General features: G+C 40.0%; 2 protein-coding genes across 2 annotated transcripts in view; one reads left to right on the top strand and one right to left on the bottom strand.

Annotated features, from left to right (window-relative positions):
* Positions 1–3,795, bottom strand: part of prodhb (proline dehydrogenase (oxidase) 1b) — an 11,974-nt gene extending 8,179 nt beyond the window's left edge. Inside the window, 3 exon segments of the mRNA XM_034871793.1 lie at positions 2,167–2,375; positions 3,453–3,698; positions 3,700–3,795. Coding sequence (XP_034727684.1) covers positions 2,167–2,375; positions 3,453–3,698; positions 3,700–3,795 — 551 coding nt within the window.
* Positions 3,796–5,431: 1,636 nt separating this feature from the next.
* scarf2 (scavenger receptor class F, member 2) lies at positions 5,432–24,577 on the top strand. Its single transcript, XM_034871792.1, has 11 exons — positions 5,432–6,136; positions 8,541–8,599; positions 8,693–8,794; positions 9,264–9,783; positions 10,341–10,559; positions 10,750–10,878; positions 11,200–11,303; positions 12,602–12,716; positions 13,050–13,147; positions 19,238–19,393; positions 20,515–24,577. The coding sequence occupies exons 1-11, from the start codon at positions 6,027–6,029 to the stop codon at positions 21,750–21,752; spliced, it is 2,850 nt and encodes a 949-aa protein (XP_034727683.1). The 5' UTR covers positions 5,432–6,026; the 3' UTR covers positions 21,753–24,577.
* Positions 24,578–25,044: the final 467 nt, after the last annotated feature.

Consider the following 25,044-nt stretch of genomic DNA (forward strand, 5'->3'; position numbering starts at 1 on the left):
CCACCACCCCCTTCCCCATAGGGAACTGGGGAGCTAATTTTACAAAATGGACAACTAAACACGAAGCACTCTAGACATCAGGGACGTCAATAGGATTCAAAGCCAGGAAACTGAAGGGAGTTATATTATTTTAACATGGCATGACACCTAGCAGGCCCTTCTATTCTAGAAATCTACATTTGGCTACAATGTATGCATTTAACACTGACTTTGACTCTGAAATTGTATTGTCTCACACACGTTTATTACTATTTTCTTGATATTAAAAAGAGTAGTGCAGAAACCATCAGTCAAATAATGGATTAGTCTATCAAAGGAAAAATGTATTAAGTTTTGATAACTGAATAATTGTTTGTCATTTATTAAGGACAAATATCCCTCACAATGTGAAGATTTGCTGTTTTTCTCTGTTTTGTATAGTTAGATGAGTATAGTAGTAGTAGTAGTAATATTAGTATTATTATTATTATTATTATGTTTAGGTAATTGAAATCTTTTGGGGTTGTGGACCATTGATCAGAACTTGGGAACACTGAGAACTAGTGATGGTCATTTTCCACTAGATTCTGACATATTTTAGAATAAATAATCATTGCATTGTAAAAATAAATAAAAGACAAATGTTTCTATATTAAAGTAATTGTTCCATACAGCCCTAAAAATAAATCTACTCTCAGAGTTTTAAGTAGCACTGATCATATTGGGTAAGCAATCATGTTGTCAGTACTCGTTCCAGTGGAGATTTATAAATACTGTTTCAAATGCTTTCTGTGTAATACTGCCAAAAATTCAAATTGTGCTAGAAGCACAGATTATTGGTAATCTTTTGGCATGAAACAGGACATTTGATAAAATTTCATTACTGTCACAACTTATTAGTTTTAGCCAGCTTCATTAGAAACATTCTGGCCTTCATAACCATGCATTGATAAAATCCTGACTGTAAAAACAGGAATGTATTTTAAGTTCAAATAGCCCACACAACATAAGCCTGGCACTGCTTCAAACATAAAGCCAGGCCTCTGTTCCTTACATCTTCTTTCTGTTGCAATGAACTAATGTTGTTTCTACAGTATCTTGACAGATCATTGGAGTGCCTGTGAAACCCTGCTGTCTGAGATCAAGCTGGCTTAAAGTACCTTGTCCTCTTTCTTTACAGTTCGAGATGTATGTTAACTAAACAAAAGCTTTCCAGGCTGAGGTTTTATACTTTCTCTGATGGTTTCATGCTTATATTCCCAACAGAAAAAAGATATAAAGATATAAATATATATATGGTGTGTACAAAAACCTACACTGACAAATATAAAGGGGTAGAAAAAGTCCTAGCAAAGCGTTTGCCTGGGAGCTTTATCGCCTTAGAATGTGATAACACAATAAATCTATAAAGAACATTGTATCTGGCACAAGCTGACATTACAGTTAGCATGTAAAGTAACCGGTGTTTAAGTCTGTTGACGTAGAATATCAGCTACATACTTACAACCCTTTTCACTATGCCTGATCTTTGAAAACAGATGTTGTGTGAGATAAAAAAAAAGCTAATTCTTAAAAAAGTTCAGTCATGTTTGAGTATTATGTTCATGCTAAGCAAATCTGACAATTGTGTTTGTGTTGTTCCCTTCAATGAAACAAGCATTAAATATTATTCATTCATTATTGATTTGATGTTACAGCAATTCCTAAATGTGTCAAAAAGTCCACATTTTGCATGAATGCCTAGAGCTACAACTTAAGTAACATTGCTGCTGTCTCTGCCCAGAGGGACTTCTTACATAAGGTCTGTAATGTCATCCAAGTTAGTTCACAGATCAAATAGCCACTGCCTTGTGCTACCCATGTGACAGAATTCCTAATGAGTGAGAAATTCTCTTAAGCCAGCCAATCCAGAACGAGGGGCAATGTCTGAGCCAGCAAATCATGCTGTAAAGTGTGTTTACTTCCTGTTTGTGAGGCATACCAAAATACACCTATTTTTAACATCAAGTGGAAAATACTCTGTGAGGTAACATACTCTGTGTAGATGTCAGTTTACTTTGGGAATTAAAACAGGACATTATCTGGGCAGTTATTTGTAAAATATTGATCCATAACTGACTGCAAACAAAATATAATTTTTGTATGCACTATCTACTGAAATGTGTGTTAATACTGCAACTTTTATACTCCATCTCTTTCTGCTCAGCCTCCTCTTGGCTGATGTCTTCCTCCACGCTGTAGTCCAGGACAGAGCCGACGCCGAAGGCCTGATTCTTCTGGATCAGCGGCCGGATAGCCATGTGGTCCTCACCGGCGACAAACTGGCCATAAAACGTCATCTTCATGAACTGGTTGAAGCCTCTCTGGCCCAGGATCTTCTTACCTATGTCCATTATCTGAGTAGGAATGGAGAAGACGTGGTACATAACCGCAGGCATATTGTATAATGTGCCTATAATTTATTCTACATGTCATTTATCATATTTTATGTGAATCATACTATCCCAGAAAAGACAGGGTGTGGGCAGGTTTTGAAGGCTAAATGTTTACCTGACAGACTACAAAAGTAGCATGTTGATCTTTCACGAACAAAATAACTCAAATTATGGTCTTACCCTCAAGCTAACAACTGCATGAAATACTAAAACAGGGAAAAAGTATGAAACATTGCAGGTTCACTGAAAAATCAAGAGTTACACTAGATTGTATTACTGTTTTACATTTGGTGTAACTTGCTTTTATCACCTGAGCTAAGCTTTCAGTTGATCCCAATGAAGGTATGAGTGTGAAAGGAATACACTTGCAGTGAGTCTATTAAGGCACTATACCACCATGCATTACAACATGGGCTGAAAAAGGCCTTGTTTGAAGGGAAAGTTTGTCTTGTGAAAGTGTGTGAAGTGTGTCTTGTGGCAAATTCGTTTACACTGTATTGGCATGACCAGATGGGTATAAAATTATCTGACATTCAGCTTAGCCTACAGCTAGCAAGGAGAGGTTGCATGCTTGGAAAAACAAGTTGTAATTTAAGAAGAGGGGGTTATATAGCCTAAGCCTGGGGGTTATAAGCATAAGGGGCAGACAGATAGGTCTATAGGTTCAAATTTGACATCCAGCCAAGTTTGGTTTTAATTTGAACACAATTTAAAGCCTTTCATAACATTACAGTATTATAGTGTTTGCTTACCACCAAAAGTCTCACAAATAGGCTATATGAGGGCCAATGTCCAAGGAGTTTAACCTCTTTGCATATGAAATAAGACAGGTTTAAGTACTTAATGACATTTTTTCTGGCGTTTTGTGCCTTTTGTAGGCTACTCGTACCTGTTTTGATGGGGGACTAATTTTTCCCGCCTAAACGCTAAACATAAAGTAAATGCTAACCTTTTTATTGTCGTCATTAAGTCACCTAAACAACATTCATCGTTATTGGCCGGGTTGCAAGGTAAGCTATAGCGTCTGCTTAACGTTACCTCTTTATTCTTTTCAACCAGGAAGTCATAGGAGCAAAGTTTGAAAACCACCAAACTTCTGAGAAGCTCTAATGAGTCTTTGCTCTTGTAAGCCCCCTGTGCCTGGTCAAAGTCTACGGAGACCTCATTAGCAGCAGCGGTGGTGCTGGTGGTTCGGTCTACTCTTCTCCTCGGCTGTCCGGGAAACTCCGTCTTGACAGAGTCATGTTGAAAACCGTCGTCCTGAGACTCCGTCTGGGTCGCAGGGGGTCGAGGATCGGAGTCTTCGACTGGAGAGTAATCGCTTAAAGGGAATGCCCGCCCCTGCCCGTTTCAGGGCTGGCACGGTTTTTACATGAAACATCACCGTGGAGGAGGGAGATGTCAGCGGAGCGGTGTTACGCAGACCATATGCCCGTGTGAGGCCAGCTGCACACGCTACAGTGTGAAAAGATAGGAAGCCAAGCGGTCACATTAGCATCACTTGGTTGGTGGAACGCATGTGACGCAAGAGTTGTTTACATCTGCGTAGGTAAAGCACGCCAGTTTTTCCTCTTCCCAGTTTCCGCAGATTGCAGCGGTGGTTGTAAGTAGGTCTACTCCTCGTTATAAACAATTGTTTATTGGTGTAGCCTACTTTTTTCGTGTCTACATTATAAACACGCATCCCGTTGCTCAGCTTCCTTATGGCTCAGTTTTAGGCTAAAGTTAGGCCTTTAATTGGATGGATGTGGGAAATTGCACTGTAGGCCTACATTCCCACATCCATGGCTACAGCAGTGCAAATCACAAAAACAAACGAGATTAAGCATCGTTAAAAAGCCATAGACTGTATATTAGTTTAATAATAAACAGCTGTATATTAGTTTAATACCGAGATGTAAATAGCCTAATCAATTAATTTATATAGGATAACATTACTATGAGAATATAGACTGAATACTGTAGGCTACAATCTAAGCCTTAACAAACTGTATCAGTGCAGAAGTTGGCCTTTGTTCTATAAACTACACTGTATTATATAATCTAATGATATATTATACAAATGGGGTGTTTTGTATAAAACTGAGTAGCCTACTTTACCTTTCATTGTAATTCGCAAGACAAATAATCTCACGCTGTAAGTAATTGTAGGACCAACAATTCACCCCAGGTTTATGCAGGCCTACATGGATTACGTAACTTAAAAACATAACTGGCCCTGTGAATTACAATCAAAACATACCAGAAAGCATTATTCATTATAAATTAGTAGTTGTCTAATGTTTAGCCATTTACAAAAGACCTGTCAAAATATTTGAAGTCATAGCACTTTTCTGTTTTGGAATGTTGGCATGGGTCTGTTGACATGGATAAGGGATCATGTTTGTAGAACTGAAGTACAAACATGTCATAACAGTTTGTAGAGTACAACTTTATTTTGGTCCTGACCTGACCCTGATAATCCACAATGTGATGTGAGAAAAAAAGGAGACCCACTAACGCACATGCATTGTGCAACCATTCATGTATATAGGTGGACTGCATGTTACAATGCATCTGATGTCATGATGTAATAATGGCTTCGCTTTCAATGGTACGCCATAATCAATTCGTTGATGTTAACAGATGGGGGAGCTATTGTCTAACGGAGTTGTTACACTGCCGCCCCCTCCACCCCCACACGATCACGCACTTTCCCTGTGCATCAATTAAAAAACTACCTTAATTAGTGTTTTCTAAGGAGGTTACTGCAAATACAAACCATTTCTACAATGTGTCATTTTAAATCGGACGATTGAAAGATGCTTCCAATACGCAACTTTGAATGATAATAATGATACAAGTGGCTATTTTAATTATTAAAAAGCAATGCCTTTTTGTCCTAATCGCACACATTAACTTGTGTTTGTTAAAATGACGAAATGGGCCACAGCATTGTTTTAACCTGTAGCAGACCCTGTTGCACACAGGCCTGTGGAGATTTGGTGGCGCACGCATGGCACACACGTACAGCCAAAGATAGAGTAACAAATCAGGAATTTCCCTCCTACCACTACTGAGAGCGCAAGAGAGGACAAAAGTTATAATCGCTTGTCCTCAGAGAGGAAACCGCCAAAGGCACCTAAGTCGCCTTCATTTTTTGCAAGGCTATCAACACATCTACACGTTTCGACGCGCGCGGAGGACATCACGTTGGGGAAAAAAAGTTTTAATTTCATTATGACTCCGGACCTACGAGCTTTTGCATGATGGCCCATTTCAGAATGTTGACGGAATCAAGAGCGCACTGCAGGAAAACAGCGTTAGTCAAGAATAGCCTACTGTGATTTGCAAGTTTGGGTTTTTATGACTTTGTTTCAGCTGTTCGGTTGGGATTGCTGTCGCATGGGCACTTTTTTGCTGCTGAGTTTCTCGATGGCGTAGGTGGTTGCGAGAGTTTTAAAAACACCTTTTTGGACAAGGATTTGATATCTACCAAGCAGATACCTATGGATTATATGCGTTAAACAAATCGGAGGTGTTATCAAAAACAGTGGAAAGCAGTCAATCATATTTTGGAGAAGGGAAATGCGGTGTGAAAACGGCGTCTAGAAGGATGCTGCTGCTTGTACGATGGAAGTGAAGAACTCTTTAGCTGTTGCTGCGGTGGTTTGTCTCTTCTTTTGCTCCAGTTTCAGCCACGAACTCAACCCAAAAGGCAGGAATGTATGCAAAGCACCCGGGTAAGCAACAGTGCAGAAGAAAACAGGTTACCATATGCAGCCTGTAGTTTTTGTTCCCAATGGTTGTTAATGTATCAGCTTGCGACACAGTTTGCCTCATTCTCCCATCAGCATTCGGTAGTTATAGTTACTTTCTTCAAAACAGTGCAGTCAGAGTATTCAATGCACTAAAACATGTGGAATCATCACGTTCCTCAAGTCTTTTTTATTTGCTAGGAGAATAATTGGGTGTTCAACACAGCACAATAAATTCATAACTTAATGTTGGCCTTGCAGGGATAACGGTTCTCATTAAATTAGAAAAGTCACTAGCCTGTATCTGAACTCCACCACTGACTTTATTCTTTAAACGTTTATTTTACTTTTATATCAAGAATTAGTATTTACACTGAATAGATTATTTCCCATTCTTTTCCACATATAACGTGTTCGCAGCCCGCTGGATAGAAGGAGGAGGAGTCCATTGAAGAAAGCAGCTAAACAGATGTGTACATCTGGAACAGTGTTTTCATTGCTCTTTAGGGGGTGCTGTCGATGACCTTCACAGGATGCGTGGCTCGGACACATTGTGGTTGATAATGCACTTTTAGAGAAAAAAGTTTTAAGTTTAGATTAAGTTTATACAAGATTAAGATTAAGTTTATGCAGTTTAAAGGAACACATTTTGGTTGACAATTGTTATTGTAAGAATACGAATCAATTATGTGAAAAGTAATCGAATACTATTCTTGGAATATAAAGACCTAGACAGCTCCTTCTCAAAAGAAAAAGTATCCAAAAATCATTCATTGTTGGCCCCTAAGATTATAGCTGAGCCTGTAAAGTGTAGAAGAAAAATCAAACCCAGGTCCACAATTGCTGACTACATCATCCAAACTGTCTATGAATTTTAAAATTGTAGCAGAGAAACAGCAAATAGGCTACAGTCCAGGGATCACTCTCCGATCTATCATCAAAGATCTGTGATAAGAAATAATGTGCTTTGTAGCTTTTATTTCTTGTATCATAAGTTGTTGGGGCAAAACTGAAAATAGCTTATCTAAAAAGCCATACGCTGCATATTTCCGTGCAGTCACAATGAAATGTGAAGTAATCAACAGCTGCTCTTCAAAAGTTTAAGTTGTGCTGTCATTTCATAGATTGTTCTTTGCTTCATGGGCAACAAACCGCAGCCTATTTTAGTGCTTTCTGAAATTCTTAGTGGGATATATATAGTACTCACATTTACTGCTCTACAAGTTTAACACTTTGCCCCCCTTCCAGCATTCAACGTTCATTGTAGTAAACTCACCACTCACTTGTTTTTCTTATTTTGTTCTTTGTTTTTATTTTTTTCTGACTTGAATGCAAATCTTTTGGCACTGATGCAGAAAAATGTTTTTTTGAATCAGTTAAAGAGCATCTAGTCAGTGGATTTCTCAGCAAAGCTAGTTGATGCATTCCTTCTGAAATACAGGCAAACAGGAGTGCAGCTATGCTCCTAAACACCTAATTGATTCTACACAGTGGATTTAATTTCTTTCTTTTCAGTGCTGACATAGATTGGCTGTGTGTTGTTAACAATTCGTCAAAATTTAGAGCTGCATAAAGCAAAAAAGTTAATTCTAGTGTCATATTAATGCACATAAAATGGCAAAAGGCTCATTAAGTAATCATCTTCCTTCTATTAAGTGTTAGCATACAGATCGTCGACCTGTGATCCCAACCACGCGCCTATTTTGGCAGCAACAAAATCAACGTGGCTCCCTGCTCAGTGATTGAAAGTAAACTGCCATCTTCAAACACTTTAGGGGAAGCTGACGTGTTGCAGGGGGCCCCGCAGAGGTCACAGGCTTGGGAGGAAGAGGAGACACATCCGCACTTTCCTCACAAAAATGTCGTTGCACTATTTATAGATATTTTACACTGATGTTTTTGACCTTGTTTTCATGATCTTACCTGTAGCACTTTGAGATTTGTTTAAATGTAAAGTGCATTACAAAGAAAATGTGTTATTATTATTATTATTATTATTAATATTATTATTACAGGCCTAAAACTTGGCTGCAAACTATGGTCTCTGAATATTTACACTTCCCCAAAGGCTTAGGAAACCTAAAGCAACTGATAAACTGCAGATTCAGAGGTTAAGGGCTTTTGAGTGTACGTACAGTACTGTAGATGGGAATGACCCACATTCAGATAATTACACAACCATGTTCTAAGCATGTGCTAAGAACATGGTTGTCAATGCCCTGCATACGTTTGCAGAAATTGGCATCAGCCACATCAATAAGAACAAAGATCAAAGAAGAATGCGTTGGGTGTGGATGCTGCTGCTTTGTGAAGTCTTTGTTTCACTGTATTTAAGCCCAGTTCTTTGCCATTCATCCCTCCTTTCTCAATCTCAAAACTTCTTTTCCAGATCATCAGGATTTGTGTGCTGCAGTGGATGGGGGCAGCTAGAGGATGAATGCCTGACACGTATGTACCAAACAGTGATCATTTATCAGTACTTGTCATATAGCTCATTGTTCAAGGTAGTTGAATAATACGGCCTGTTCTTGTTCACCCAAGCTCTCTGTGAAGGCAACTTCACCTGCAACGAAAATGAGGTGTGTGTCAGGCCGAATGAATGTCGCTGTCGTCATGGATACTTTGGAGCTAGCTGTGACACTAGTAAGGGATTGCTTATATTTTTTTATCATCTACACCTTTTTCTTCTCGTCTACCATTTTTAAAGGTCAAATAGAAATATTGCACCTGTTCAGTACCAAGTTTTAGCTCTCATTTAAAATCTAAAACAGCAGCATGATTTCAAATTATGGCACTTTGTCTTTTTTTTAGCCATTCTACTTGGTGACGACAATGTTCTATCTGCAGGTCCACCTCTCTGTTTATAATTATTAGATACATTTTATGCAATTAGCAGATGTTAGCTGACATACGGTGAGCACTGTAAACATTGTACCTGCAAAACATCAGCTGTTGTGATTATGTTGCCATGCTGGCGTTTAGCACAAAGCACTGCTGTGCAGCCTCAGAGAGCCACTAGCATGGCTGTAGAGACTCTTAGTTCTGTTGAAGGACATTTGACAAGTCAGAAGAAATTTGCCCATTCCCTGATTACTGCACTGTCTTTTAACAGAGTGCCCTGCCCAGTTCTGGGGTCCTGACTGCAAAGGGAAATGTAATTGTTACCCCAACGGCCAGTGTGATGACTTGACCGGGAAGTGTACCTGCAACCACAATCGTTGGGGACCGAACTGCGAGAATGCTTGCTTATGCCAAAAGGGCAAGTGTGACCAAGAGACGGGCAAATGCACATGCCACCCTGGCGTCTGGGGTCCCCAGTGCAACAACAACTGCTACTGCAGCATCAACTCTATCTGCGATGCAACGACAGGGCGATGTATGTGCAACCCTGGGTGGACGGGGAGGAACTGTGCAATCCAGTGTAACTGTAACAATTCACCATGCGAACAGTTCACTGGACGCTGCCTGTGCCGGGAGAGGCTGTGGGGCCCACGGTGTGACCGTTACTGCCAGTGCATCCACGGCAAGTGCAATCAGGCGGACGGCTCATGTACCTGCACACCAGGGTACCGTGGGAAGTTTTGCCGGGAACCATGTCCTGCCGGGTTCTATGGTCAAAACTGCAGAAACAGGTGGGGAAAAATACTGGCAGAGAGCAGATGCACCATATAAAAAACACAGAAATATGCAGTTTTACAGATGCCTAATGTTCAGTTCCCTTGTCTGATTCATGACGCTGAATGGTGGAATGGAAATGGAAAGATGGTGCGGTTTTGTGGTTTTATTAGGAAATAAGATTTGATATAGGCTGCAGCTGATAACCCTTAAAATATCTGACCGCGTTACTTAATGAAGCAATAATAAAGTGAGATTTGGGAGTTGGTATTCACATTATACCATTATCATCAGCCAACATGTAAAAGCAATTCCGGTTAAGTGCTTTACCTTCCATGCACTGTGACATGGTCACACAATACAGTTGCTATAAACTGAAAAGAACACGGTTAGAGTTCAATGTTGTGTATCCGTCTCTTTAAATGATCCCTAAAGCAACAATTTAAAACATACAAATACAGATTATTATAGGATCCAGTTCCTTAAACTCTTTTTCTACAATTAGATGAGATGGAGGAGTTTTTGTGCAAACAAGACATAATGCATATTCCTTTTTTCATGTTTTCATCCATAGGTGTGGACACTGCAAGGGCCAGCAGCCCTGTAAAGTGACAGAGGGACGCTGCATCACCTGTGACAGAGGCTGGAATGGAACACGGTGTGACCAGCTCTGCTCCAAAGGCTTCTTTGGTGAAAATTGCCAGGACGTGTGTCCCAGCTGTAAAGACGGCCACCACTGCGACCCCATTCATGGCAAATGCTCTCACTGTAACCCTGGCTGGATTGGGGACAGGTAAGACAACATAACACGCACAGTACAATTTAAAAAAGGTGTAAAATAATAAGAAGAAAACATGTTAAATGTAATATGCATATGTTACAAAGATACAGTATATGTTCTTCCACACTGTGATAAAGTTTTTGACTCATACTGCTAAGCTTGAAAATGACTGTAATCATGGTATTCCTTTTGTGTGTGTTAGGTGCGAGGTGCGCTGCCCCAACGGCACATATGGCGAGAATTGTGAGAACAACTGCAGTCACTGTTTTAACGGCATTTGTCATGTTGTCACTGGAGAGTGCTTATGTGACCCGGGATTTTATGGCACCTAGTAAGTCATAAGACACTTCATACCCCCAAAAAGAGTCATGTTCATGCTTAACTGGTTGATGGCTTTCTCACACACACTTATATATCTTGGGAATTTGAACGAGTGAACATGTGTTTTGAGGCATATTTTTTTTACAGATACTGATAAGGAACACTTTTTAAATAGAAGAGTTAAAACTCCTACTAACTTCCATCACATACGATTTTGCCTGAAACAAAACACTGCTCCCATTTATGCAGTTTCTCTTTTTCTGTGTCCTATTTCATGCATCTGTCACTTGGAATGAGCATTAAACAGATGTTGTTTTTGTCTGTACCCAAGCTGCAATATGACTTGTACACCTGGCCAGTACGGAGTGAATTGCAACCAAACCTGCTCTTGCAATGACAAGAACTGTGATCCTGTGTCTGGTGCCTGCTATCTCCGTAAGAAAATCTTTTTTTAAGAGCAACCATATGCTTTGAAGTCATGGTTTGAAATGGGTTAAACAGCAGTAGTCAAAAACTAGCGTTTTTCTAAATAATGTACTTTTTCTAGATTAGCAACAGCTATTTTTTTACTTGAACTGCACATACACAAAGAACTATAACCTTCTGAACTGTTTGTTCAAAGAGCCAGATGCCAGTGCTGCCTGTGTATTAAATGTCTAATAGTTGGCTGTACACACTGAGTACCAACAAACACATCTATTCAGGTCAGTTTGTGTAGTGGGAGAGTTAACATAGCGAGGCCTTGATTTCGTTTCCAGACCCAGACCGGTGTCCTTTTTATGGCTGTGTTTGTTGGCTCTGTTCCTGTTCAGCCAGAGAAAGAGAGACAGAGAGAGAAAGAAGAAAGAGGAAGATATGAGAGAAAAAAGACAACTTAGAAGGGCGTAAGAGAGGAAAAAGAGGAAAAGAGGATTGCAGGCAGACAGGCAGGAAGAATATTGTTGTTCGGGACACAAAGTTAGCAGGGATTTTGGCAAATGGATGTGATGGGCGGCAATTGTTGGCCTGTGATATCATAAGACCTTGTCACTTTTACCTTACCCCCCACCAAAACCATTTTTCATTCTTCATCCATCTGTGAGTACAGAGGAAATGACAACATGCCACGCCCAGACTGCCCAGCAATCCATCTCAGCCTTATGTGACAGTGTAAACCCCTGAGGGCCGCCGCTACTTACCCCTTAACTGATGGTTTGCTTCTCTTTTGGTGTCATCTGTCCTTGCTAGCGCCAAAGCCGTCCATTCTTATGCAATACAGCACTTATTTTGTTTGGGGTGTATCCCACTTGAGGAGGGAGGGGTGACAATAAATCATAGAAGAGTTTTGGTGACGTTTAGTAAAAAGCAGGTGAGGACAGGAAGTTGCATGCTGGAAATTAGCAATGAAAGCTTAAGTGGTTCCTTGTCTTGAGGGACACAAGATTAATAGTGAATTATTTGTAGTGCATTTCAGCTTTTTGCAGTATTCCTCAGGGATGCTTTATGTCAAACAGCTTTTGAAAATCAGTTGTTTTTCCACAAAGCTAACCATCACATTAATAAAGATTATAGACAGTTAGGTAAACCCTCTACTCAAGTCATATGCTTTCAAGTGTACAGTAAATCATAATAATTTGCTATGCACTAAGCTCTCTAGTGTTAGTGATGACAGAGAGAGAGGTTTGTTGAAACTGGCATTCAGTTTTGCTGCGCCAATGTGGCACACCCAGAATTCCCTGCATCTCTTCTTTCAGAGCCCAACCAGCGGATGGGTGTGATCGCGGCTGGAACCCTGGTCTCCTTTTTACTGATTGTCCTGCTCTCGCTGCTGTGCTGCTGCTGCCTGTGTCGACACAAAGATGACCACAAGTGAGTGACAGATAGGTGTCTTCACCTCTATGGTCCACGATTGGGCTTGAGTTCCTAGTAGGAGGCTTGGCCCCGGTCATCAAAATAGAGATAAATATTGTAATTCTACTCTCTCTCACAGGTACCAGGTTGTTAAATGAATAAATGCATTTAAATTGTATTTTAAGTACTTTCATATATTAATATTATTACAGTGCAAGTTGCAATGTGAGCAGCCCCTGAGCCCTCAAAAGAGGCATGAGGCCAGGTTTAATATGCCTCTCTTGAATGATTCATTTGGATTTCCATGGCGTCATCCCTTTTCAATCCTAACCAAGACAACTCTACCAACAGCAAAAAAGCCAAACGGATCCTGTGTGGACGATTCAGCCGAATCAGCACAAAACTTCCCCGTATTCCACTGAGGCGACAGAAACTGCCCAAAGTAGTCGGTAAGCCCCAAAACTCTTTCTCATATCCCACCGCAGTGCTGCCAGAAGCTGCTGTGTTTTATGTAATCATTGTCTCCGCTGCTCGTACAACACATTCTGCTAAAGCCGCATCACTCAGAGCATCACAAATACCCGATGCATAATTAGCAGAGGTCATTAATGTAATGATATTCAGATTTTTGACATGGAGCTGTCAAATAATATGAAAACTGTGGTTTCACTTGTGATCAGTGCTTTTATACATCTTTAGCTTAACACAGCACTGACAATGACAACCGTGCATGGAAGTCAGAGTAAGCATTTTACTGTACCTTCAGGGCTACCTCAATCCTCCTCTTAGTTGATGAATAGGGTTAAAAAGTGTATGGTGGCTGCCAGGCGAGTATGGGGTTTCATTTGAAAGGAATGCACTGGTTTTAGAGCCCCTTGTTATTCTTGGCACCCTCAAATGCCATGTGTTCATATTATTACAGCCCTAAACTGGGCTTTTTTTTTTCTTCCCGTTTTCTTTACTCGTTTCCATCGTCTTTTTCCCCAAGATTTTTTTTTTTTCTTGGACTGAGGAGGAGGCTGTGTTATTAAAAGAAGGCCAGTGGTTGTCGGGGGGCCCGGGTGGTGGTGAGTGACATGCTATCAAAGGCCTCTCTGTTTGGGTTGATGCTGCAGCTCTGCTGCTCCATGCGGAGGTCTCGTGGTCTGTGACAGATCTGTCTGTGACCCCAGTCTTTTTTTTATGGTAGACAGAGGAGATATGATGATCTCTTAAACCCTTGTTGTGTTGTCCCCCTCTCTTCCTCCATACGCTATGTTATATCACTGTACAAATGATTGTTCTTTCTTATGACAACACATGCAGATGCAGCGGATGTTTTGTCAAGTACTGCAGTATTTCAATATATCATAATAGCAATATTTTTCTGCATTTCACAATATATGGAATTTCCAATTTTCAAGACAAGGACATATTCTCCTTACTGTACAGACCTTTATAGGAGCCCATTTGTATTAATTGTGCAATAGTTTTATTTATTTGTTGAAGTAGGAGATTAATAATATCTGGCACATAACATTGACCGTATATAGGGGTGACATTTGCAGTAGTGCTAAAGCAATTAGTCAATTTATGTACAAGTCCACTGACAGAAAGTTAATGTACAGCAATGTTCATAATCGGTTTAGTGTTAAAAGTCATTCATCAAGAAAAAAAGGCCAAACATTGCCTGGCGGCAGCTTTTCACATTTGCCTGGCGGCAGCTTTTCACATTTGCCTGTTTGTCATTGTGAATCTTTCGACTGTTGGTCTATCAAAACAAGCCATGGAAGTGGGCTCTGGGGAAAGTGTAATGGGAATCTTTTTCGATTTCTTGATCAAATGATTGATTGGTTGGGGCTGGGTTGGGTTCAGTGTTGCACAGCAGTTTCTTAACTTTGCCTCAGCTTAAGCATACTTATGAAGCACTGTAATTTGATTCTTTAAAAAGGCTCTACTGAACTCAGCGTGCTGTGGAAGGAGTTGATGACCTGGTTTCTTTTCCATGTCTGAGCAGCATGTGCCTCCTCAGTTATCCAGTTTCTTTAAGCTGGAATCTGTCTCTATTATGCCTCGGTCAAAATACAACACTGGGACAGAGATGCCTTTGTCATCACATTGGGGAACATTAATAAGGATGTTTGTAAATAGCTTGACCATGTGAAGCAATGTGCCAGAGGCTTATAAAAAGCAACGTGTTCAATGCTGTGTGTTCGTAGCCAAATGCCTTTTCAAACAACAGATGTTCTCACATTTTTACTATACATAAAGATACTGTGATGTGTTTACACTGTAAGCAAAGGGAAAAAGATCAATTTGTAGGCTTTTCATTTTAAGGGCCTACACGGTTGAAAACAGACAAGGCTACCATGTACCAATTTTAGAACAGACCTCAATACCCAGTCAAATCTATTACAGAGAGTATGCATCTCTCGTGTCCTTCCTGGTGTGTCCTATCCAAATGTGTGCTACTCTGCTTTCTGTTGGCCTACCCACAGAAGCGTGGTCGGCCAACATTTAGAAACTCAAACTCTGACTGGGGCTACACAGTCCTGCACACACACACACATTCCAGAGGGGCCCAACAGGGCTGGAAACAGGAAGTGGTCAAATTTACCCCAGCCCGTGTCAGAACTGTGATTTATCCACACCAGGGTCAGTGGCAACAGATGTGGCAAGACCAAATGAAAAAGGAAAAGGAGGAAGTAAGTAGGAAGACAACAACCTCCATTAGCATGGTTAGCCTCAGAGAAATAGCAACACGAACACACTGACACCTATTCACCTCTTGGCAAAAGTAAGGCTATCTGCTTGTAGTTTGGCATTCCATTCTAGGCATATTTACTCCACGCCCAACAGATTCACGTCTGTCCGGCATTCCTTGCATCCTCTGTGTGCAAATGCTTCCCCACGGGTAAGGGCTGAGAGCAGCTCCACCTTTCTTTATTTATCATGGGAAAGTTGGCCGGGATTGTAAATTTGTTTGCAACAACACTCAACTTCACATTCATGCTAGTGTGACGTAACAAAAGAAAACTTTCTCACACCATAAATTTGTTCTTGAGTGCATGAATTAAGATGGAACAAAGGAGAATACGTCAGCTTGAGTTTGAGCAGTATTTGTAGATACAAGTGATCACTAATTGATTTAAAAGCTCTGAGTTTGCCATGTTGGACGTCACTTAGTTTACTGTATTTGTTTTAGACTCTGCAGGCAATACTGTAAACCTGACACAGGCTATTTCAGGCTGAAGCCTTGGTTCTTGTTATTATTGGCTAGTAATCCCCGTTCTATGCCCACATTTCCACAGCTGGACCAGGCATTTGAACTACCAACCTTGACCTGTCTCAGGTCTCTTAACACATCCCCCCACTGAGCAACTGTGGTGGCGGAGCTCTGCAGCTGGGATGTGTCAATAATGCCCCGTTGTGCGTTGGCCTCCATGGAGGCAGGGATCACAGTGGCGTCCAGTCTGCAGAACAATCTTCCCCACCAGACCCACAGTCTGGTGGGAGCAGCTTTCAAGGGCAGCAGTTGTTCATCACTGCATCCAGATAATGTCGCAAAATACCCATGTGTTAGCATGTTGACTAACTCAACTGAAGTCTTTAAATAGGTTAGATGCTCTACATTCCTAAGTCCCTTATAGTCTCCCAATCTGCCTGCAGGGTCTTTCCCTGCAGGGTCTTTACACAGCAAAGACCCTGCACAAGGTCAGAAGACAGAGCAAATACCCTGTCTTATTCATTCAGCATTCATAATAGTTTGCCCAAATTCAACAAGAGGAATACTCTTGTTGAATTTGGGCAAACTATTATTAGTCATCCACACTTCTGTATAATACTTTTGCTGGGTTCTGTATACATCATATGATTATTACTCTACCACATCCACACATAGCTGATTTTGTTTCAGTCAATCTACTCAGAATAGTAGCGGCATGAAAAACTTTGGAGTCATTTTTTTAACAACAAAAGTCCAGTATTAACTACACATGTAGAGAGTGCAGGGTGGCATTATTCTAGTAAACATGATATCTTTAAATTATCACTTAAATGCGTTCTCTCGGATGGAAGTCCCCTTAAAGCAGTAACACTTGTGTTTTGTCTTTTTTTCCTCCTTTTTACACACATCTGTACTTGTGGATTGCAGACATGTTGCACCTGTGTTGACATTATCCACCCTACAAGTAACACAAAGACATCAGCCTTCCAAACTCAAACATAGAGTTCAGACGTTTAGATGACTTGTTTTGGATAAATGTAAAAAATGATTTAGCTGATAACAATGTTTATAGATGAATGCATCATTAAAGATTTAGCTAGCCTCTAAACAGATATGAGGTAGTTACTTACATTAAAACTACAATAACTGTAATTTGGAAAACTAGATAAAACTTGACTTTACCAGGACTAAATCTGGTTGAGAAAATGTTGAACAACAGAAAGTCACAAGGCATGTGAGGAAAACGGATGGACACAGGAAGCAAGAGAATAAACATCAGACCAGTTTACAATGAAAACTAAACCAGACATGTTCAGTCTACACATTATTGTGACAGGAACCTCTAAACAGACCATCTGCTAAAGTTATATGAATTAGAATGTTATTAGGATCAAAATTGTCTTCTATATCAAAAACCACCAAGGAGCGACGCAGTGAGAATGTAAACAAATATGTGTGAAATATTTTCTCAAACTCTAATAATACAAATAAAAGAAAATGCGGTTTTTCCTCTAATAGGGTCTCTATAAGTTACCAAGTCTGTACAAATCTGTACAAAGGCAGCAGATCACTTTTTTAGCTGTTAATCAATCAATTTAATGTAACAAAGTACAAATACTTGTTTACTGTACTGAATTGTTACATATCTGTACACTGTACTACTTTCACTTTCACTCCACTACTTCTCCTAAATGAAATGTATACTTTTACTTCACTACATTCCCCCCAAGCATCTTCGTTACTCGTTACTTGCAATAAATGATTTTGTACTTTTTAGTGAACAATTCTTCCTCACAAAAAATGAAATTCCTGTTTCTATTTTGTCGGACTTTGAATTTAATGTTTAAGAAGGTGTGAACCCCCTGAATTTTAAACTTTAATATAAGGAACCCACAATAATAATAATCAACATGTTTCTTTACTTTTACTTCTAGAAATTAAATACAATAAATATCAGAAAATTACTTTCGATACTAAAGTACAGTAAATACCAGATACTTTAAGATTTTTACTCAAGTTATATTCTAAAAGCTGACTTTAACTTGTACCAAAGTCATTTTCTTGTAAGATAATTGTACTTTTTTATCAAGTATTGCTTTCAAGTACTTTAAACAAGACTGCAGTCAATCAACCAACCCTAAGGAGCTAGGATTTGTTTCCTGGCCGGGGTCCTGGTACAGTTAGGGGATTTCTTCCACCTAGGGTTTATCTGAGGCCTAAACAACTGGATGGACCCATGTGTCATCGGGCATGTAAACAGGCGCATCTGATGTGGCCGTCATGTCGAGTTAACGCCCAGTATAGTTGAAGCCAAAACTCACGCAAGTATACCTCAGACACCACAGCTGTCCTGAGACTGAAGGGTCAGCAGAATGCTGCAGTGTCTAGGGAAACTTAGACACAGAGAGAGAGAGAGAGAGAGAGAGAGAGAGAGAAAGATTGTTAAGGTAATGGATTCTCTGGAAGATGGGGAAAGAATTTGTTCAACAACTAAAAGACCAGAATAAGGGCCAGCATGACATCATTTTCACTACAGTTTAAGGGTCAATACATTATCTTTTGTTGTTGTTGTAATTACAGATTCCTAATTATCACTCCATACATGTTAAAGGAATAGTTCCGATTTTGGGAGTACATTTATTGTGTACAGGCTAACAGTGTCCAGACTACCTGTTTCTCCTTGTTTCAAGTCTTTATGCTAAGCTAGGTGAGGCATGTACTGTACTTCGTAATTAATTCAATGAGAGTAGTATCACTATTTTCATCCCACTCTCAGAGAAAGATTAGTATTTTCCAAAATGCTGAATAATCCCTAGAATTGTATCTTTTTAAGCGTTTTGTTTTTGCTTTATTCTAACTTCTGTTTCATTGAATTACAATGCATGTAATAGCTCACTTACTCCTAAATAATGTAGTCATCATAAATTAATGACTCAATTGTTTGGGTCACTAAGGAGGTGCAGACCCACCAAAAACTATGCCAGTAGTCTCATATGATGGTCAGAATGCTGTTTCTTCTTTGCCTTTCTAACCTGCTGAGAATAACACTTAAATCACTTTAGCTTTTGACAACAAAATGTACAAATACCTAACAGGTTACAAACATATCTACACTTCCTTCCAAAACCCATAATGTTGGAGCCTTTTTTAACTCCAATTCCAAACCAAAGCCAATAGAAAATCAGTTTTTCCGTAGACTCACTTAAACCAACACTTTCTACTATACTCACTGCAGCAGTTGTGAGAGAGAGTGAGAACAGACTGTTGTTCTTGTAACACGGTACAATACCCTCTGGCTGACCTTTTGGCTTCTGCGTTTGTTTTCTGTTCTCAGTAGCCCACCACGACCCAGAGAACACCTTTAACTGCAGCTTCATCGAGCCCCCCTCAGTGGCCGAGCAGCCCTCCCCCTCCTCCTGGTCGTCCCAGGAGTCTTTCTCTTCCTTTGAGAGCGGAGACGAGGGGCCTGTTTACTGTGTGCCCCACGAAGGTGAGTCATTGTAAGAATAAATAAACAGTTTAGTTATCTTGAATGACACACATAAATCCCTAATTCGTCTTTGACGTGTAGGAGACTTTACACAGAAACACGCTGATAGGTTTCTAAAGAAGTCAAGATCCCCAGTGTGACCGTTTAGTGACTCACCCACTTCTGTAAATCTCATTAGGGAGATAGTTTCTTTATCATATGCCATCTAGGCCCAGGTTTTGCGTCGAGACGAGGAGAGTATAAACAGGAAATGGAACGGCCAAGTCAGCACATGGCACACATCCAAACAGTGACTAACTCCTTGAAGTTTGAGTGAAAACACCCATTTCATCAGTTTCTATTCTAGAGGTCTGACCGTATGAGTGGGGTTGTGTTTTGGGGGACTATTCAGTGTGCTTATTGATTAATGGGTTTTCAGTGCTCTCTTAATACCTTTGTGTAGTTCTCATTCTTTTAATAAATGGTTCAAGGGTTTTGAAACAATTAATTTTTAGTTAAAAGTCTCTGGCACAAAATAATTGCTGCAAAGATCACAAAAGAATTAGAGTTGCCCGATACAATCTGTTGCATTGTAGTCACTCCGGTCTCAAGTATGTGTATACAAATGAGCAAATGAAGTGGTACAGATATCTTTAAATTACCTGTGTTCATGCTTTTATGGTGGGAAGAAAAGAAAATTATCCAGCAGTGAATTGCTGCTATTTGTAAAGGTCACAGATAAAGCACATTGTTAACAAGTTTCAGATTTACAAGATGTGTAGCCTGTTTTCTACAAACAATGCCTCATATTTGATTGATTGTCCTGTATTGCCAAAATTATTTACATAGCTCAAAATAACATGTTTGCCTCAAAGGGCTTTACAGTCTGTATAGCATATATGACATCCTTTATCATTAGACCCTTGATTCAAATGAGAAAAGTTGTCCATCATCAGCAAAGATAAGCTTTCATTAGCCAGATGTCATAACATATAATGTGTAATGTGTATGAATATTAAAATAATCTCATCTATTTAACAAGTCATTTGTATTGGTTTAGAAAGAAGTTAAAATTTACTTTAATTTTAAATATTGGATAGCTAATTTTGACTAAAACCTGTTGATCTTCCAATGATCCACAGAATCCGTCAACGAAAGCAAAGAGAAGCGCAGCCCCAGCCCAGCAGCAGAAAAGCCAGAAGCTGTCCCTAATGAGGATGATGCAGGAGAGTATACCTCCTTGAAAGACACCAGTGTCACAAAACCAGAAGGCAGTGAGCAGCCCCTGCTGAAGTCCTCTGACAGTGAAGGCTCCAACAGTGGCTCTGAGTCCACTACTGCAAACCTCTACGCTCGCATCGCCCGCCTCTCCAAGCAGTCCAAGGAGGATGATGGCAGCGGCAAGGATGGCGATGGCACTCCTACACCAGAGGCAAAGCGCAATGGAAAGCCACCACCTTCACCTGGCAAGCCCAAACCACGACCACCAGACCCATCTACTAAGCCCAAAGTATCTTGGATACACGGAAATACTACCGGGTCTCCCCAGCCAGAGCAACAGGGGCATGGGGTTATTAAGGCACTTGCAGTGCCAAAGGAGAAAAATAGAAGCTCCAGCGATGGTTCAGCCAAGAGCGAGGAGCGGCAAAAAATGAAGGAGAGGAGCCGTGAGCAACAGAAGAAACAAGAGGGGAAGGAAGCAGACGCCAATGGCTCCCCCAGCAAACACAAACCTCTGCGAGGTAAGAGGTCAGGGGACGAGAACAGCAGTCCCAGTCACATGGAGCACATCAATGGTGTGGTTCAGAATGCCCTCAAGAAGATAAGTAATTTCCACAGCTCCTCACCTGAGAAAAAGAGTTCTGACAGTCCAAAGGAGACCCCCAAGGAGCCACCCAAGAGCCCCAAAGTGATCCACCATCATATGAACTCTGAGGCTGCCACACTCCTGGCTGCTCAGCTCAAGGAAAAAACCCAAAGCATCAACAGGAATGAGGGGACAGGTCTGACAAAGACCAATGGTCTTTCCACACCCAAGGGAAATCGTGAGAAGCCAACACCTCCACAAAAAGCCAAGAGGACCCCCTCTAGTGGATTTAGCCAGCCGGGTTCCACCAAGCCCCTGCTGCCCACTTCGAGCAGCCTCCAGAAGATGGTGGCCCCCATTGCCACCGACCTTGGGAACCCTGAAGCCAAGAGCCCGGAGAAGCAGGACTTAAACGGCTCAAGGCCTGGGGACCAGATATTGGATCCTACACCAAAGAAGACTCCCATAAAAAAGCCACCCAGGAAGAAAGGCAAGGAGGGCACGTTGGATACATCAGAAAGTAAAACACCCCAGCAAAAGACAGCCATAATGCCACCACAAGTAGTGAAATAAGTATTTTTATAGACAAATGACCAATGTTGGTGATGGATTTCAAAGAGACTAAAATGCGTTTGTTGAAAGGTGAATCACAGAGATTTTTTAAATGAAGGAATTTTAACAGGTTTAGTGTGCGTGTGCTTTGACTCCATGACCAGTCAAGAGTGAGAAATGCATTTAAATTGAGCGCACATTTGAGTCGTATATGTGAGTTTCTATTATAATGATGTCTATACACCATTGTATTTCATTTCAAGAATTCTATGTTTTGTAACGACTATGTCTCAATCTTGTACCACAACCTGTGGCGAAGCCAGACACAACTGTGAGAACAGTGGTGCACAGACATAATCCATAGTTCATTCATCTCTGTTCTTCTGCAGTATGTCCAACACTATATTTATATTCGGATTGCTTTTGAGGTTGCATAACTGTAATTTGCTATGCAGGTGTCAGAAACATAGCTATTTTTTATGTGCACTCTCCAAAGGTACTAAGGGTACTAAAAAATAACAAGAAAATTAGATCTTCTGAGGATGGCAAGTTAATTTGTTTGTGTTTGTTTTATTCATGGACCAACGTGCATAAATACAGTTCAATACCTGAATCCACCCACTTAATTTTGTATGTCTAGGCACACTTTTACAATTTCAGTGGGAAATTTCAGGAGAAATTGATTGGCAAAGAAAGCAGCTTTTTAAGTTCCCATTAGAGCAGTTTTCAGGTTAATATACCATGTTACAAGGAAAGCCTTTCTTTAAACAACCACATCTCACACCTCAAAGCACAAAGGTTATGCTACATTTAGGACTTAATTGTCTATGTGCTTGTAAGTCACCTTCAATTCTTTGCTGAGCTTTAGCATTGGTCTCAAGGCTCTTACCTACAGAAATGTTGCATTTTTTTATTTAAAGACTTAGCTCTCTATTTGTCCAACTCAGTCAGACATGGTTTGCTGAAACCCAAACAAGCTCTTTGATGTTTCTGCGAAAGGGCTGTTTTAAACCCCTTTCATACTTCGGCTAACACCAAATCACCAGAATGTGCTCTTACTGTAGGTTTTATACAGTCAGCTAAACCACTAAACCAAAAAGGAAATCCCAAGCTGTCCTTTATGTCATGCTCATAAATCACTTTAAACTCACTCCCTTTCTCAGCAACATCTATAGTTTCCCTTTGCTGTATTTAAGAAAATATACTGCAGGACAATACCCCCTCTTTAAACCAGAGACATAAGATGATAGAGTGTTTTAATGCCCGTAAAAAGTAGCAATGACCGTTACTAGTATTCTCTACAGATCAGAATACAGAAGGAGACTGCAATGTGTCTTTATCTGCTCTTTCAGTTTAATTGAGAAACTAGGTCAATATTTTGACTTAAATGAGCTACTTCCATTTCTTATGAATTATTTTATGCCATTGAGGTATTGTGTGGAAAAAATCTCGTCAGAGATGTTTTGTCCCTTAAGAAACATATTATCTTAAGCTAGTAGACTCATGCTGAAGTAAAATGGTGTTTACTTTCATTTGTTTTGAGGTAAGACTGTAAGGCTAAATGGTACCGTGCTTTGGGTGTTACATTGTGCCTCAACTGTGGATCAGTTTAAGCAAAAAAAGCCATGTTTGCCTTAATGTTGTTGCCAACTTTTATTTTGAGTGTTGCTCCTAACAAGTTAACCAAAAAGGTGGTGAGGTGGTAAACTTAAACTGGACTAATTCGGTTTGAAGAGGAAAAGCTTTATACTAAAATTATTTGTGAATAGCTATTTTGAAAGTAGCATTAAAAAAAAGAGCTATGAACAATGCATGATATGTATGTATGTATGTATGTATATTAATGTGCCATTGGTATGTTTCGGGCTGAAGAATACTTCACATTTAAAGCTAATATGAAAAAGTGTCTTTTTTATCAAGGTACAACGTATTTCTTTGGTTATTTTTCCAACATTTTCTACAGTATACATAGTGTACTTTTCGTTATCTTTGTAAGCTGTGCTTATATGACCTTTTTTAAGTTCTTTTCTTTTCGTTGGTGTCAATGAACTGGCTTTCATGTTGTATTTGCTTTTTTTTTGGTATGTTGCTTATTTTGAGCTCTGAAGCAAACCTACGGTATGAGTACTTTCCATCTTGTAAAGTTTACATTGGCTTTGGAATTGTTCTCTGTTGATGTTATTGTTTGTGTAACACTTAACTGCATGACGCAGAGTGTAATTATATGGCATTAATAGCTGCACCGGATATCTGTAACCTTCTTGTTCCCTCCAGTTGTTATTATTGCCTCCCATAAGATAAGAAAAGATAAGATAAGACTAACTCATACAGAAAGGATTGTACAATACTACTCTGATACCACTGTTGAAACAAGTGCATATACTTAAAACCATAACATTGTGTAATTATGAAGTGGCAATGTTTATCTGACTGGCCCGTGCCTGTTTTTATAGGTGTACAGTGCATTTTTGTAAAGAAGGGCCTGAAAAAGCTGCAAAAACATTACCAACTGTAAGGTATATTTAGACTTTTGTGGTTTTGTTTTTTAGCAACATTGATTTACATTTGTGTACGGTCATTGAATTGTTATTTCTTCATTTACTTCTTTGGAATAAAAAAGCAATACATGTAGCTCTAGTCAAGCAACAACGTAAAAATCCATCCTTATTTAATTGCTTTACATGACAGTCATCATATACTTATTCACTAACACCCCATTTCTTCTCATGGGGGCGTGGCCTCTTCTTGGCATCTTCAATAAATGTCTTATTCCAGTGTACAATCAAGTACAACCATAATATGGTGAAAAAAGGATGTGTTGGGTAATAAACCACATGAATCTCTTATTGTATTCTTCAAACAGTTATTTGAATGCCGATTGATATCTGACCCTTTCCTGTGACTCTGGGCTACTGGGCTGCAGAGTCCCAGGAATGGGGCAGGAGTTCTCCAGAGTCACTCGGTCACAGCGGCTCTTCAAAGAGCCTGAGGGAACCAGGGAACTGTTCATTTGGCTTCTTTAGGATGGGGGGACAAGGGTGCCTTTCATGAGGGGAAAAACAGTGAAAACTCTGTGCTAAGGAGTTAATCACGCGCTGCATATGTCTTCTTTTGCCGGGGAGAAGAGGAATATAGCAGGACTGGGCCTCAAGGCAATGAAGGAGCATGAATGGATAGATATAAGGATGGATGGATAGGTCGTGTCGTGTGATAGGTAATTGGAACCAGAAGGCGAAAGCGATTTGTTTTAGGTTCTACACTTTTGCCATGGTGTTTTACTTACTGTGTGTAATTCATACAAAAATGTTGTATT

Source organism: Etheostoma cragini, chromosome 5 (assembly GCF_013103735.1).
Source record: "Etheostoma cragini isolate CJK2018 chromosome 5, CSU_Ecrag_1.0, whole genome shotgun sequence".
NCBI classification, from domain to species: Eukaryota; Metazoa; Chordata; class Actinopteri; order Perciformes; family Percidae; genus Etheostoma; species Etheostoma cragini.

What these genes read in the sequence shown, in the direction of transcription:
- scarf2 (XM_034871792.1), top strand. Translation starts at nt 6,027, where the DNA reads ATGGAAGTGAAGAACTCTTTAGCTGTTGCTGCGGTGGTTTGTCTCTTC. An exon ending in GGTCAAAACTGCAGAAACAG is followed by an intron (nt 9,784 to 10,340) that starts GTGGGGAAAAAT and finishes TTTCATCCATAG; the next exon opens with GTGTGGACACTGCAAGGGCC. An exon ending in GTCTGGTGCCTGCTATCTCC is followed by an intron (nt 11,304 to 12,601) that starts GTAAGAAAATCT and finishes CTCTTCTTTCAG; the next exon opens with AGCCCAACCAGCGGATGGGT.